The sequence below is a fragment of the Hirundo rustica genome, chromosome 6 (genome assembly GCF_015227805.2).
Source record: "Hirundo rustica isolate bHirRus1 chromosome 6, bHirRus1.pri.v3, whole genome shotgun sequence".
NCBI lineage: Eukaryota > Metazoa > Chordata > Aves > Passeriformes > Hirundinidae > Hirundo > Hirundo rustica.
Window position 1 is genome coordinate 33,948,282 of NC_053455.1, and position 17,534 is coordinate 33,965,815.

A 17,534-nucleotide genomic window follows, 5' to 3' on the forward strand; every position below is an offset into this window, starting at 1 on the left:
GCAGACGATAAAAATAATTTCAAATACAGTACTTTATTCCTCAGTGTTTACAGCTGTTGACAGAAGTGTCTCTCTCAATTCCTGAAAAAAATACCCAACCTTTTTTTTTCAGTTCTTCAACAAATGAAACAATATTAATTTAGGTATTCATTAAATGCAAATAAACACAAAAATGTTCACAAACATACATATGAAAGTCTTTTACTTGCAACAGAATTTTTGAAAATATTTCTTTTTTCAAGACAAAACTTGAGGTTTAAATCAATTACTTTCATGGTGTTATTGCATTGTTTGAGAAATTAAAAGCATACATTCTGACAAGAGGACAGCAAGGATACCTCCATGAAATAGGGTGGTGCTTACTTTAGTTTTCAACTACTGGCTTCACATTTTGAAGTTATTTAAGAAAATCTGAAATGGCCAGATTAAAAAAGAAAATCTCCATTTGTATTTCCATATCTTACATGGTCTAAATAAATAAAACTGAAATATGATACTGAAATAATCTGACTGTTAGAATTGAAGTGGGCATGCACCTGCTTTAATTGATGATTTACTTCATCCAGAACTGTCCTGCCTACTACAAACAGGATGGACTGATGAGTGTCAAAGCACCAAGGCACATCCTCATCTGCAGTTAAAACAATCCAACTAAACTGCTGCAACCTTGTATCCTAAGACTAATGAAACCGTTAAGCACAGGCAAGTTGTTTATTTTTCTGAGCATATATCCTTGACCGCTGATTACTTGTAGCAAAAAGTAACATTGTGATGAGCAAACGCAATTTAATCTTAAGGCTTTGGTTGTTAAAAAACCTGCTCTCTATCCCTTAGCTGACCAACACTTCACTCCAAGGCCAGCAGTGTCATTTGGAATGTCATCAGCTTGGGAGCTATTCCAGAGCATTAGGTGAAAACCAAGCTCAGAATCCAGAGAACCAGTACTGTGCTCCCACGTGATCCATGAGGGCGCTCCCCAAAAAGACTGCAGAGGCTGCCAAGGGCTTAGGCCAGTTAAGAAGCATTGAAAAAATTTGCTAATGGAATGACAGTGCTAGCAGTTGGGTGACATTAAACCATTACTGCAAAAGTTCGCATCCCAGCTAACATGTTCTAGCAAGCAAAACTTCTGCTTCTTTCTGTCAGGCACCTGCTGTGACCCTAAAGCCTGGGTAAAGCCGTATCTATCACATTGGAAGCAGCATTCTCAAGCAAACTGATGAGAGAGGAAACAATAGAAAAACTTCTGAAAGGTAGTAACTTGATTTGGAACAGAACTTTACATTCATGCATGAAGTTGACAATGAAAAGGACATGATACATATGTTTATGAAGGCTAAAAATAAAGTCTTTAAAGCATACCAATGGACACAAATAGGAAATTTGTGCAGAAAGAACTTGTAACTGAGGAACATAAATCCAAAATCAAATCCTGAAGTTCAACTGCAGTTATGCCTACAATTACAAGTGCTTCAAATCTGCTGTGCTCTTTAATCATCAGACACACCAGGTTAATCAGATGCCTTCCTAAATAAGAAATGCTGTCATGAGAACATACTCAGGCATCATCCTCTGTCCACCTCTGTTCTCAGAAGCGGCCTCACAACATGGGAGATCTAAGAGATACTGGGCAGCAGAAACTGACTTCTTTAAGTGACAGCTCTAAATTTAATTCCTGTCTACATATATTTACAGCCATGATGGTGTGACAGCTAACTCCTTCTATACTAACAGTGTAAGTGATGGAGAAGGCACCCATGCCATGTGAAGACAGGGCTTTTTTTAGGTTGGCAGAGAGAGAAATCACTGAGAAAAGGTAACTGCCTCATGAGGTGCCTCATTAACTTATTAACCAGGCAGTTGGTGATTCCCTAAAACATAGAAGGCAGGGGAGAAGAGGATAATTTAAAAAATAAGGGGGAAGAAAAAAGACGAGAAGAAACGTCACGCTCTTTCTTACGAAGCTCAGCTTATTCAAACTGTGTCTCAAAGCTGATACACAAGGATATACACAGGAATTCATACCAGACACGATGGCTGCGGGTTTTCTGCCCAATCTGATTTAAATTTTTTTTTTTGAAACACCAACAATGGAAAACAGGTAAAATGAAAATAAGACACTATCAAAGCTCCCTATGATGAGTTTATAATGGTCAGAGCATGTACCCTAGAGTGTCAGATACATTATGAGTACAAAAAACCAACCCGATTTGATTAATTTGTGGAGTACTAATTCATGATGTCACTATAATGTGAAGTTCTGCAAGAATAAACAAATCTAACTGAATAATTTTGACCAAAGCCTTAAGGATTTTAACATTTGAAATTAAAATTCATTTACATGTCCTGCATGAAAACAATGAATGAAGAACAAGATGAACAAGCCTGAAAGCAGCATTCTTGAGTCTTTTAAAAGTGGTTTCATCCAGTTCTTAGGCATACTTTGTTTTTTCTACACAACACTTTGGAGCAGGAGAGTAGACATGCAACATGCAATAATTAGAGAGGTCTGACCATTAATATATTTTTGTTTGTTCAAAAAGGGTTTTATTCAGTTTTCTGAGACTTATTTTAAATAAAATGACATAATAAAAAACACCAAATAAGCAGTACAAAAAACAAGGACTTCAGTCATCAGATTTTAGTATAAAACTTCTGTTCAGTTAACTGAAAGAACTCAGTGAGAACATCTGTTGGTCTAATGAAATTATTCATATGGTCATACTTAATTCTAACCTAAACCCAAGTCAACATACCTAAATTCCTATTACCAGTAAACACCACCGCTATAATTCTGCCAGTTACTGTGTTAAGATTTATGGTACTTCAGTATCTTCGGTATCCTCCTCCTCTTCCACCGTAGGGATCACCATAGCCTCCCCTGCCACCATAGCCTCCCCTGCCACCTTGGAAACCACCTCCACCTTGGAAACCACCTCCACCTTGGAAGCCACCTCCACCCTGGAAGCCACCCCCACCTCTTCCACCACCTCTGAAACCTCCACCTCCTCCTCCCCTACCCCCTCCACCCCCCCAGTTACCCCTTCCACCACCACCACCACCCCCCCAGCCACCTCTTCCACCACCTTCTTGTCTTTTTTGCCATGGAGGCATTTCGGGAGGAGGTGGTTCAATCTCCGTTGGTCTGCCTCCACGGTCAGGGACTCTCCCCATCAGAACCTGTACACAAAAATAGGTCATTTCCAGAGTTAAAAAATAGTAGTAATAACTTGAAGAGACACAGGATTTTCTCCTGTGGACAGGGAAAAGCTGCCTGCTGTTTTCAGGAAATTTGGCCCCTCAGTGCAGTACTTGACAGCAGAATCACTATCTCCTGTCCCCGTAACACCACAACAGAACTCTGAAAGTGTTCTCATTTTTCACCTCTAAAACAGAAATAACTGCAGCTAGCTGGCTCATATTATTTATGTGAAATTTTTATGAAGAGCATTGCACACCTGAAGTATTAGTACTGCAATAAGCAATATACATACTTCATATATAAGATATACAAATACACATCTATATTCATATAGAAAATACTCCTTGTGATATGGCTCTTCAAGTTCAAACCTAATCAAATCAGCCAGCAAAAAACAAACTGGCAAATTGATGTGCAATTCTCAAAGGAACACCAGTTTGCCTAACATTAGAAACTGGTGACACTCAATAAAGAGCTGAAACAACTTAAATATGCAATAGGCTGCAGTAACACTTCCAAGAAAAGGAAAAAAAAGTCATCTTGACTATGGCAGGTATTACTCAGTGTATGAAAAGAGAAACTGCACTGGACAAAGTTAAACAAAACAGACATATTTGAAGAACAAAGATGCATCCAAGTAGGTCTCTTTGTTGTCGCTTTCCTATTTTCTAAACCCTGTGTGATCAATGTTAACATCCTTGAGGTGTGCAGTTCGACTGAACTCAACAGGTCCTTTACATACACTCACGTACACCCCCCACATTGTTCCCTCTCATCTACACTTTACACTACTCTGCTTCGTCCTGTTGCATGACTGATTGTCTAGGAATATAAAAAAAGGACTGTCTGCAACGTTTAATGGAATACTGCAAACCTGGCTTTCTTAAATGGAAAAAATGAAATTAAAGTACCAAGCAAAACTGGTGTAATTCCAGAATTCCTTCTGATAGGTCTGTAAATCCCCATGTCCATTTATCACATGCCAGAAAAGCATACCTTGTTGATAGCACAGGCCGTCTTCTCCCGTGTTGATCCACTACTTGTTCTCATGATCTTGGACAAATCTTCACGAGCAGCAAGAAGGTGAGCTAATGTAATGGTTGACTTTGGAGACAATGCATAGCGCTTGGGCTGATAGATCCGTGCTATTTCATCTGTTTTTACCTGAAGGATAACATCAAACACAACTCACTTGCCAGGTAATCAAACATGCCAACAGAATTACTATCAATCGTGTGCTGGTCTCAGTAAGTTTTACTTTGAACACAAGGTGTGGCTTCTGAAAATACAAACTATATTGTAAAACAAAGTGCCAGTTATCCACAGTTCTCTTCCTGTTGGTGGAGCTATTACACATAAAGTGCTGCTGATTATGTTTAATTGACACTGAAACTTAGCACCAGTACAAAAGAAACTCCTCTCTCTGATGGCATCAAACAGATTCTTTAATGTCTTCCAACATGTCTACAGACTAAAACTTAAGGAGTCCCTACTGCTCTCTCAAGATCTTTATACAACCACATTCAAGATTGCTTCTAAACATGAGGAAAACAGAGCAGCCTCCAAATAAGGTAAATTTGTAGAAAAAACCTGAAAATATATCAATGCAGCAAAACACTTATGTAAGCCATGAAAAAGCGAGGGGGTGGGACTGAGCAGGGGACAACATTAGATTTTTTCCCAAGCATGCTTTGATGTTTCATTTGTTTAGCAGAAAAGAAAAATAAATATACTTTCCGGGAAAATCTAGAACGACCCTCAGAGTGAAATAAAATATTTGACACTGGCGAGAACAGACAATACGTGCTGAACCTTCACAAGACTTTTTTTGCTAGGTAATTACTCCATCATTTGTGAATGACTTCAGTCTGCCAACTCAACCCTCTTGGAGACTGAACAAATTACAAAAAACTGAAAAGAATCCCCAAAATGCCACACCATCAAAAGCAGAGAAACGTTATCAATATTTATTTAATGGTGGGGAAAAAAGGCAAGCTAACAAATTTTAAAGAAAGAACAATTTGTCTCCTGGCTTTAAAGAAAAATAAAAATCTCTAAATTACATCAATGCCAGAACATTTTCAATCCCTAAAACCTTCCTAAGGAAGTTATGAACACCCTTCAAGAGAAATGGGGGAAAAAAAGAAAAGACTGAAAACAGTACGTGATTTTGAATTAGTATGTAACCTGGTTATTTCTGTAACTGCATATATTTCACATCAACAGTCTTTATAAGACAGGAAAATGAATCATCTGACTATCATTAAAAATCTTTTAAAACTATTGTTCTATTTCAAAAGGGCATTGTTTTTCACATTGTTTGAATGGAACAATAGCAAATGACAAAGTTTTGGTCTGCTTAAGTTAGTCATTAGTCATATCAACTGCATTTTAGAAGTATACTTTAAATTTGAAGATACGTAATTGTTCTGGTACAGCTGTAAGGAAGTTATACAAGCAGGGACATCTCCTGGCTTCTCTGAGCTAAATGCCCCCTTCTTCCTTTCTTGCAGCATAAAAGCATTCACAGCCCCTTCGAAATTAAACAATGAGCTATTCCAACACAGCACAGCAGCACCTAGACTCATGTCTTCCAGTGACACTTAGAGATCTTCATGAAGTTGATTCTGCACGTGTCAGTGACAAACTGTGATGTCACAAAGACTTGTAACAGTCCATACTTTCAGTAAGATTTCCAAGTTTTAAGATTTATCCATCTTAAGCTTTCTAAAGTAGCATTTGGAAGGAAAGCTGATCTCGCCAGCTCATGAACAAAAACATCTGCCTCCAGCTTCTCACATGTGTCTTCAATCAAATTACAAACTTTGTGTATCTTACCTCTCTACGCTTGTGGATACAAACAAGATATACTTCCAGCTTGGAAATATCATGACTATTTTTTAATATACAGAGTTCTAGGAAATAGTACAAATGAGATTATCTCAATTAAAGCAATACCAGCAGAACAAATACAGAGGATTGCTTTGGAATTTTTAGTAAAGGATTACAAGCAATTGTGTGATTTTCTCACACGAGCTACTATTCACATAATGCGTTTGACTGAACAGCTGTTCATCTAGCAGCACTGAACCCAAGACAGGGGGCAGTCACTGTAACCTCACAGACTTTATGAACAGTCCCTTTTTACACCTGATCTATGTTAAGGCCCAGGGTTTGTCTTACTTTTGCATCTGCATGAGAAGTGCTGAGGTTCCCTCCTAGTTTACTTTACTGGAGGGTGTTAGATACAGTAAAGAAAACAGGGAGATGCGAACTTTAATTAAAGTGAGAAACCCCAACAAAGGATGCTAGAATTCCTAATTGTGAAGCTATAAACAGTCTCAAAAGATGGACTGTGCAACCTGGTTAAATCCATCCACTTCCTCAATACCTAGGATCTGGATATTACAACTTGGCCTGAGAAACAGGCTGGAAAAAAGATAACAGTGATGGAACTGTATTTGTGTATTTACATGGTACGCATATTCTGTAGGAAGCCTTGGGGAACAGCAGCAGACTCCCACCTACAGGAAGCAAAAAATGCATCAAGTTTACCTTTGCTCTATCAGACCAACCAAAAGACTGCACAGTCACATCAAGCCTCTTCATCAACATCCGCCGTCGACACTCGTACTCACTGCAAAGAGCATCATTGATTTTTTCCAATCTTTCCTGCAGTGTTACAATAAGAAATTCAAACAGTCAAATACATATAGTTATAGAAGTCAATTCAAAGTTAACCCCTCCATCAACTAAGATGTCTATTCCAAGGTGACCACCATAAACTACACAGCATCTATGTAATGTAGATGTAGTAGGATGTATATACAATATGCTTCAATTCTGGAAGCATTGTTAGTATTTAGCAATTGAATTTTAGTATTAATATTCAGCAATAGAGCAGTGACTGTAAAAAGGCAAAGCTAAATGAAGCTATATGCGTTTATTTTGACCACCCTGTTAAATACTGAAAAGAAATGGAGAAACTTTACCACTTGGTCAGAATTCAGAGGTTTTGTTAGCAGCGATTTCCCCACATGGTTATTTTTAACTTTTGAGAGAATGTCCTTAATCTGAAAAAAACACATACATGTCAGATCACAAATGGTATTTAGATTTATTTCAGCAAAACTTGTTACAATCTCATTTTGCTACTTGGAAGATCAAATAAAGCACATTTGTTTTAGCAGACTCATAAAAACAGATATACATCTTCTGGCTTATGATCCACTATAAAAAGATTTCCTGAATACTTTTTTAAGATGACCATCCTCTATACAAAAATATTTTATGGCACAACACTTCTCCCATTAACAGAACAATAGTTACATAGCAAATTTATCAAGTGCATACAGAAAGTAGTACTAACTAAATTACTCATATTACATACTACTAAGCGTTGTACCTACAACAACTGGAAGTTCAGAGTTCTCTTGCCAAATGTTACGCTGGGCTACAAAAATCCTGTGATAGGTGCTATTAAGAAAGGCAGGATGATAGGTATGCAGCCATTCTTGACTCATCACCTTTTACTCTAATCCTATAATTGGTTCCAGCTAACATTATGTTTAAAACTTTTGCATTCACTCCAAATCAAATTTGCTTATACTTCTTCCACTAGTTCTTGCCCTCAATAATTAGAGATTAAATATGCTCTCTCTACCTTCCAAACACCACTGCATTCTCCTCTCTCATTACAAGAAACCTCTACCTCCTCTTCTTGAGTGAACTTCCTTTGGCAAAGCTGTTCTAAAATCATTACCATGAATGCCCACAACACGTGCACATAACTTGAATATAATCCAACTGTTTTTTCAGCTGGAGTTGACTGCATGCATATTATTGTTCCTCCAAGTTTTGTACAGTCTGATGGAAAGAACAACATCTTCATTTGCTTTAGTAAATCACCATGGGGAACCAAGCAAAATGAGTAAAACTAGAGTTAATTTTCTTTTATATGTCAAAGAAAGGTTTAAGGTAGTGCATGATCTACAGTAAAATCTGTAGCTGGGGACAGCCATTAGATACACTTGCAAGGATTGTCAGACTTCATGTGGGCACAGAGACATTTACATTACATTTGTCATAAAGGCATGGTTCAAAGTTCAGTTTTGAGCTCCTCTGCATGTTACAGAAATATCATCTCTACTGATTGCTATGGGAAAAAAAAAAAATCCAGAAGTCAAAAATCAAATTCTAGAGCACCTAGTTAATTGTTAAAAGAAATATTTAGAAAATCAACTCTCATATGTCAGGATTTTTGTAATTATCTCAATTCTATTTTTTCTGTATATAAGAAGAAAAAATATGATCTCAAATTTTGTGTGAAAACCAAGGTGTATGTATTTTGCTCTTTCTTTTTACATCACTGCTGGGCAGCACTCTGGAGGTTAAAACCACAATATCCCAGAAAAAGTCTGACATAAATATACTCTGCTGTGAACAAATTAAGGGAAATCACCATTTTGACTCAATTAGAAAAGGCAGCCTATTAGTATCTGAAAAGTGGCAATCTAATTACTATAATACTCGCTGTTATTATTTTCCATTCATATCAAAAGAGGTTACAATAAGGGGTGAAGTCCAGTTTCATGTACCATACTAATCCCAGCACTCCTCTTTCTCTGATAATTCTTGCTTCTCTATAACCTTTTTCTTTACAAAAAACACTCCAAGGCCATCTGTCTTCTAAGTGTTTTTTAGAAGTTTTTTTTTGCTGAAGCACGTACACGGTGCCACATTCCACTCCAAAATGCAAATGTACCTAAGCACAAACTATGTTTGAATTTAAATAAATATCTGAAGAATCAAAAGCTAAAGTCAATAACCAGCAACAGAATAAGATCAGTATGACAGCAAGGGATGAACAGATCAGCAATTAGCATAGAAGATGGAATGAATGGGAGACGAGTTAAAAATCCTATTGGGCAAGAGGTGTCTATTCATATACCATTGAGGTCATAAGTATTACCTCAAAGGTTGAAAGGAAGAGAGTCTATCAAAATGAGACCAGCTGCTAAAACAAGAACCAATACAACAAAATAAAAAATCCTCAATGTAATTTACAGTTAGAGCGTGAAAGAAGATCTGAAAACCAGTGAATTATTTTAAGTTTGCAGCTGCAAGGACAACTAAGAGATAAACGCAACACTGGGCTCCACATCCAAAAGCCACACATTCTGCCATCACAAGTCAATCACTGCTGCATATTCCTGATTTCCATGAACTGAAAAGTGAAAGGAAGTCTAGAGAGAACAATTAAGGAAGGTAATCAATGAAAATCAGAACTAAAAGAAACAAGAGCAGCTAAATTAAACAATCCTTTACTGACTGAGAAACTGCCCTCAAATTTCTGCAACATTTTCTTTCCAAGTTAAAGAGAATACCTAGGTAAATTTTATCCAGCTTTACTAATCAGTAACAGTTAAGGAGGAATGTCTTCACTGATGAACTGGGCTATGCTCCTGGTCTATGTTTTTGCCACACTGTAAAGTCATATTCACATAGTGAACCTCCAGTTACTCCTCACTCCCATCAGCAGGGCTCGTGGGGAAATCCCACAGCTATAACGGTGAACTAAGCTGAGCTGCCTCACAGCTGCAGAATCCATTGAGCAGCCATGACTGATGACAGAGGTAGGAGCACAGGAACTCTGACACACAATAGTCTGCCAGAGGGCAAGAATACAGTGGATGTGAGAATCTGTGCTATAACCCATATTCCCACACACGACAGTTGCCCTGGATTGAGAAGGAAATGCAGGAGTTTAAAAACCCCACCACAACCCAGAAAGAAGTCTGCACATGTAAGTGGGAACAACACCAAATGCAGTGCCCAGAAAAAAGAGCAGTGAAAGCATACTCAAAGAAACATAAAACAAATTGTAACAGCCAAATCATCCTAATGTTTTTACACATTCAGGTGTAAAAAGCAAACCAAGTAATTAAAACTAGATGTAGACAAGTGTATTTGACTATTTGACATACTGTGTAATCAATGACCTTGGTAACACGAAAAATTTATGGCATTGCTTTGGGAGTTCACACACTCTAAATATAAAACTAAAACAAATAAGCTGTTGGATCTGCTTGAGACAAAAATACCAAATTCAAATCTGCTGCATAAAAATAAACAGTTATTCTACTGTTATCAACTAAAGTATATCTTTAGTGAACATGACATTTCTCATTTGTTTTGTAATTTTGTGCTACTGAGAAAAAATTTAGCTCACATTTCATTATCATATTCAATGTATTTATTAAATATCCTCATCCTCTGTCAAAACAGAGCCATAATTTTTACATTTAACACCTTTTGCACAGAAAAACATTATCTATATATGCATCTCCAGGGTTTTTTGATATTTTGAAAAAAACTGACCTGTGGAAAGGTGTCATGTTATTAATTTAAAATAGCAACACTTTGAGGAAAGAATGTTGCCTTAATTAGTTATAAGGTGTACTCTACAGCTGCAGAGAGATCACCTAAAATCTTAAGCACAAAATATTTTTAAGCCTTTCTTTCATATACCTGCAGATAAATTCAGTATTTATTTAACTTTAAATATATTTTTTGTTTGACCCTGATGTCTGGTGAACAGGACAACTCTTTGGTCTTGTTCCCTGCAGTTACATTAATACTTACTGTCCAGGGACCATTACATCTGTAAAATTACTGCAGACCAACAGTTAAACAAAACACATTAATTTAAATTCTAGGAGGTATACCCAAATAATTTAAAAAATATTTTTCTCACACTTCACCTAAGTTTTATGTTAGCTTAATTTTGATTTAGTTTGTTCAGTAGCCCTTTGTACTTTCTTTTCATTCTACTGATATGTCAAAAGTAGAGGAGTATTTTAGTAATGTGGGCAAAAAAGTTCAGAAGTCTTTTGAATAATATCACATTAAAAGTTTTTTCCAAATAAACAGTATTAGAATGTCACTTTGTAATTAGGTGTGAAATTCACACTGTCTTGACTGGAAAACAGCTAGATGTAAGCACTAGTTACAAAGCACAACACTGGCATGAACTTTTCTGAATCTTTCATCAATGTTCATTTAGAATTTATGGAGGTTTTGGCACTAAATTTCAGATTGACTCCTAGATTCTGCCTTTGTAAATATACTTTACAAGGGAACAGCATCTTAAACAACTGAAAAAATACTATTAGTTTTCCAGTACTAAATAAAATAAGATATACTTGGTGGTAGAAGGCTGTAATACTGTCAATTTATCTCTTATTTTCTTAGGTATATTGATAACCACTACCCTAGGTAATCACAGGAGATGCAAAAGATACTTGCTATGATTGTACATTCAAAGTTTGAGCTACTCTAAAACTCATTGTGAATGAAGACGGCAATCCTGATTTTATACTAGCCTCTTAAATAAACTGGGAAATCACTTAAAAGAATAAATGTTCTAATATTCCATACCAAAATACAGTGTGTGATCTGGCCTTTGGTAGGTTGCTGCTGCACAGCCAAACTATTCTCAGAACTACTCCCACAGCTACTGACAATGCTGAAGATGCTAGACAGAGACAAAGAGTAGACATGTTGAAATGCTGCAGATACATTTGTAGATACACTAAATAAAAATACTAGATCAGTATGTAAGTCTGTATTATGAATGATATTATAATAAACATCAACAGGGCAATTTTATGCAGAATCTAATTAAATCAAAAAAGATTTAGAAAAATAAATGGATCATTTCAAGTGAATTTCTGTGACCATATTAAAAAAAAGTGACAAAACGGTGCTCTTTAAAAAAATGTTTACAAAGCCAATGAAGTTTAATTGGTGGCACCACCCTTCTAAAGCAGCTATACCTAGTCTAACTCTGCCATCTGTCAAAATAACTCCAAATTTGTCCTATGTTACAGTAATGGATGAAGGACAAGTAAACAGATAGCAGAAATTCTACAGAATCTCTGACATAGTAGGAAAAAAATCCTTTGTCTATAAGTGACGACACACATAGAGAACAAATTATTAATTTGGAGTGACAGAAGTTGAACAAAATTTTTTTCCACCTTTCTACACTCTGAAGTGTGTGCAAGTGGTAAAACCACTGTGGAACTGACAGATCTGAAAACTGTTGGAAAGTAGTCCAGGCAACACTATTTAAAAATAAACCCAACCAAAACCAAAGACAAAAGTGCTTTTAAGATTCTGCTCATTTTAGTACTTCTGAAAGTGTAACAGTTTATACAAACTGGGATGGCAACGCTAATGCACAATTCAAGCCTGCGATGCTGCTGTCTGATAGGAAATGTTGGACTTTGCAAAAGGTGGCAGATACCAGTGTCTAACAATTCAAAGCAAACATTCTAGTATCACTACGTGTGTATGAAGGAACTGGTGCTCCTGGTCTGGTCTTGCTGTCCCACAACTGTGGAACTAGGGTCCTCTGCCTGTAATAGGATGAAACTAAATCTGTGTCTGAGAAGTGAAGTGAAGAACTGAGCAAGGAAGGCCCCTGGCAATGGCTGCAGCCTATAAACACATGGGTGTAATCACAGTTAACACTCACAGAGGGACATCAGCAGAATCAGGCCGTTAGCTATCAGCTGGAACTCTGACATAGTCATTCCCAGAACAGGGCTAGAATTGCTTCTTCATCCCTTCAAAAATATTTACTGAATGTGAAGAATTCCTTAGAACTAAATAGATCAAGCACAGTTATAGTGTAGGAATAGGCAGTTCCATTTGCACCTGCCTTTTACAAATTAACCTATAAAAGGTTTTGTCTTGTCACACTAAAGACAGATGTGAAAAATCATGCAAGTAACAGGTCCCCTCCCAAAAGCTCTGAATGTTCAACTGCCCACCGGTTGAGGAGGAAGAAGGAAAAAACAAGCACAATCATGTAAAATTATTAAATTCAAAGACTCAGAAGCAGAGGGAGTTTTTATTCTACCCTTAAGGGGGGATCGGTCACTCTCGCCAAACACTAGAGAGAAACGAAGGGCAAAACTTTAAGCTGTCTGACAGAGAAGATAAATTCCACCTCAAGAGCCTATTTACATTCTGCAGTAAGGAAATCAGATTAAGGATCACATCAGTGAAATGAGTTAGAACCTGGAGGGACACAACAAAAAAGAACTATCTTGCTGACTAAGGTTTAAGTTGGCTTATTCACTGAATATTAGCAATACAGGCATTTTCATCCTCTTCTGGAGCTACGGCAATACCACCAACAAATCCACACTTGAAATTATGAAATTACTATATTAAAAAGAACTAATTTAAGTTTTGGATATTAAATTTAAATAGATCCCAGAAATTACTATGTCACAAGCAAATGCACAAGCAGTTATCATCCCAAGTTTCCTGCTTGCTACAGCACATTTGAATGGGTAAGAGGAAAACTTATACCTTGAACTCGCATGGAAAAGTATGTCTGATCAGGTACACTGCAAACTCAGGGAAATGCTGAAATATTTCACCTCATAACTAAAACAACTTAACTTAAAACACTAAGCTGGCTTTCAGAATTAAAATTCTTTAGCACTTTTCACATAGGGCTTTTATGGGTGAGACTGCTGGACCCTTAACTCTAAGAAGAGTGCATACAGAGACAGTGCTTACAGTTAGCAATAGAGAGAAGACGTAAAAGCCCATACCTTTTGTTCCACACTGGTTAACAAGGGAGGAATACCAGAAGATGAGGAGTTTGGTACACCCAGTGCATCACAAATAGCTTCCACTTCCTGAATAATTTCACTGTGCTTTTCCAAATGACAGCCTTTAATTTTCTTGCTCTGCAGTATCTTTAAAGCCTGAAGTTCTGTACTTAGAAATACTAGAGAGAAAAGCATCATAACAGCAGACTTAGAGACACTTAAGTATTTCTGCATCCACATTCTTAGTACAGCTACAATATACACATTTGTAAGATAACCATGATAAAAGGGAGACTTTCTCCGTTCTCTCCTAAACAGGTCAGTATGTTACCTATTCTTTACCTCTATTTCTTCTCACCTGACTTCCTATCTTCAGCCTACACAGTGCATTTAACTGTTCAACTCCCTTCTGCTGCCAGACCCCAAGTTCCTTGGCTAATTTCATATTACGACACTGGTTCCTGCTGCAACTCCTTTGTCCAAATCCAGCTCAAACTCAGACGTTGTTTCTCTCAATTCTGTTTTCAGCACCTTCAAATTTTGCAGCATTTCTGTTTAAGCTGCCCTGAAACCTCTCACAAACACAGGAAGCAAAGTCTCAGTTTAGGTGAGCTGCAACAACTGAATCAAGAGAGAGATCAGGAGGCCTCAGTAGGCTGCATCATACTTTTAAAAGAGATTTTAGTTTCTGCTAAACAGCTTTCTAATGCTGCTCTATTTTTCACTTTGCTTAAGTGAGTTGATGCATGCTGAGCTAGTATATAATGACTGTACACATCAACTCAAGAACACATAAAGCACTCTTCAGTGTGAATTGTACAGTTATGATAAAGCATGCACATAAAATACCGTATTATAAATGAGAAAAATTATTATTGCTCACACAGGAGTTTAAGACAATCTTCTTTCTCTCTCAATCTGTCTTTGATGTCTCCGGACACCAGTGACGAATACGGACAAGCCATTTCTCTCAGAAAGCCACTAATTTCAAGCTGGAAGCTCTCTATATCTTTCACACCTATGGAAAGAAATGCACAATTAATGGCTTTTTACAGAAACATCAAACTGCAATCTGATTTTTTTAACGTACACTTATATAGCAGATTTCAACAGCCCAAAGATTAACCACCTACCGCCCCAATAACATTTTTTCTTTACAAAGTCCTACATAAAGCAGACATGCCTTCTAATAGTATCTTGTACTCATACTTTGAATGAGGTAATGCTACAGCAGTCTTTGAAGACACATACACAAATGAACATCAGAAGGAAGCAAACAGTTTATGTCACTAAATAGCGTGCCAATATAACTAATTTTCTGATGAAGAAATGATAGGAGTCATAAACTCATTTTTTTCAGTGATTGATTTTAGTTCCACTATTTTTTTGGTGAAAACATAAGTAATATAAAATCTCATCCAAGCTCCAGCACTCGACAGAAATAACCAGGCTAATTAATCTTAATCTAAGAGCCACATATACACAAATATCAGCCTGAGCTTGGCTACCTTTCAACATTTTTGTAAACTCCAACACTATAATTTTACTATTAGCTGAACGATATGGGTCTAAATCCACTGAGCAAACATTAAATTAAAATTCATATACCATCTGTCGCAGTGATGCTTTCTTCCATATTACAAAGCGACTTTATCTGGGAACCTAACCAAACACAAAGCTCAAAAAATTCTGGGGAAGACAATCCATTTTCTGCTGCTTTTTTCAGGGCCTCCTCCTCCAACAGGGCACCCGTGTACCTGCACAGACAGATAAACATTAGTAACATAAGTGTAACATAAAATATACATATTTTCAAATTATTTTACTCTAAGTTGGTTACTAATTACACTTAAAGGAATCAACCTTTCTACTTTACTTTTGTCAAGGACTAATTCAGACCCCTTTTTCTTGAGACAGGCATTTTCACATGTGTATGTGGAAACAGACTTTGATCTCTCAGAACACGCCTGACAGAGAAGAACTCAAGTATTGACTCAAGTGTTCAGTCAAGTTTCCTCTTAACAATAACAAATGAGCGCTCTGGCGTACTGAAAACACAACTGAAAATCAAATTTCACACAGCTTTTTGCGCCGTACCATCCGAAGCACGTCGCGGGAGGCGGGCAGGCACCAAGTGCGAGCCGCAGCCCCGCCAGCCTCCGGGCCGCCCCCGGGCCGAGCACGGCTGCCGCATCCCACGGAGCGCCCGGGCTCCTCTGCCCTCCCGCACCGCAGCCGGGCCGAGCGCACCGCCCACGCCGTGACCCCGCTCCCGGCCGAGGCCCGGCTCCCCCGGCACCCGCCGCGACGCGGGGCCCGTTCCGCCGCCGATCCCGCGCTCCCCTTCGCTCCCGCCTCCGGCCCGCTCCCCGCCCAGCCGGGCTGCCCGCGGCCCCTCGCCCCTCGCAGGGGGAGCCGCCGCCGCTCCCCGGTTACCCCAAGGCCTCCAGCGCGTCCAAGATGTCGCTCTCCATCCCCGGGCCCGGCGGCAGCTCCCTCATGCCGGCGCCGCGCCGCGCGGTGCCCGCCTCAAACCGGCCCTCCGCAACCCGCGCCCGCCGCCGCGTTCCGCTGTCGCCGCACCGCAGCCCCGGCCGGGGGGAGGCCCCGGGCTGCCCCCGCCCCTCTCTCGGCGGCCACCCCCGCTCCGAGGGGCCGCGGAGCCCCGAGGGGTCAGCCCCCGCCGGTGTCTGGGGATGACCCTTCCGTACGGCCCGGCTCTGCCTTTCCGCCCGTGCCGGGGAGCGCCCGGGCTCCCTCACCCTTCCCCGGCGGGGCTCGTCTCCCGGCGCTGCGGCCGTGCTCCGGCGTTGGCCCCAAACCCCTGCCCGCTGCAGCCTGCCCCGCTCACCGCCTGGAGAAATACAGCCTCAGCAGCGACCACAACCACCTTTTTGGGCTCCGGACGTGGCTCACGACAGGACAGCCAGCTCGGCCACCTTTACCCCAAGCCACCTCTGGGACGTGGTTCAAAAAAGCAGGTTTTGAGGCCTGTATTTCTGCGTTATTTCTGGGACCTCTCAAATTAAGAAATTCTGTCCGAGATGGTGCAGGCCGTAGCTCCTGGGCGCCTGTAGTCTTGATTTTCCACTGTGGGGTGCCTCAGCTATGTTGTGCTGATTTTGGCTGAGGTGGAGTGAGCTCTCTCCACTGTGATTCGTATGGGTATGTGCTTTGGGGTAGCGCTTGTTAGGAAAATTAATCCACGAACACCAGAGGTTTATGTCCAAAAAGGAGACAGAGGAGTCCTTTTACTTTATTCGAATAAAGGGAGAGGCCATGGGGCATTTCCCCTCGGATCTCTCAGTTTTTCGGAGGACGCAGCCTCGTTTTTATCCTAATTTCCCGGCCACATTTCCCCCTCTCTTTCCCCATTGGCTGAGGTACTTGAGAGGTACAGACTTCCCAAAATGCCTAAGACCTCAGATTCCCCTTTTAATGTATAACCCCCCTAATTTTTAATTTTTACAGGATTTATGGGTTTTTCCCTATTGTTGCTTTCATCTTTCAATATTCAATTTCATTTACAAACAAACCTATAGTTTGTTTGTAAAGGCAAATATCTTCTTCTCCATTCATCAATCAATAGAATCCTTCCCATTGTTTCTCTTATCTCTCAGTCCTAGTTTTATCTACCAGCAGACCCAGGGCTTGTTTGTGAAGACAAATCTTGTAATTCCTCTCATGCTGAAAGCAAT

General features: G+C 39.3%; 1 protein-coding gene across 2 annotated transcripts; it reads right to left on the reverse strand.

Annotated features, from left to right (window-relative positions):
• Positions 1-14: 14 nt before the first annotated feature.
• On the reverse strand, positions 15-16,927 carry FAM98B (family with sequence similarity 98 member B). 2 transcript variants are annotated; one of them, XM_040068483.2, is made up of 8 exons: positions 16,688-16,927; positions 15,445-15,593; positions 14,720-14,854; positions 13,837-14,015; positions 7,195-7,275; positions 6,758-6,874; positions 4,199-4,366; positions 15-3,180 (listed from the first exon to the last, which is right to left on the reverse strand). In XM_040068483.2, exons 2-8 carry the CDS (start codon positions 15,470-15,472, stop codon positions 2,827-2,829), a joined length of 1,062 nt encoding a protein of 353 aa, XP_039924417.1. In that variant the 5' UTR covers positions 15,473-15,593; positions 16,688-16,927; the 3' UTR covers positions 15-2,826. The 2 variants fall into 2 exon arrangements, with proteins under 2 accessions (XP_039924417.1, XP_039924416.1); XM_040068482.2 differs by lacking the exon at positions 16,688-16,927 and adding an exon at positions 16,273-16,382.
• Between the last annotated feature and the right edge of the window lie 607 nt (positions 16,928-17,534).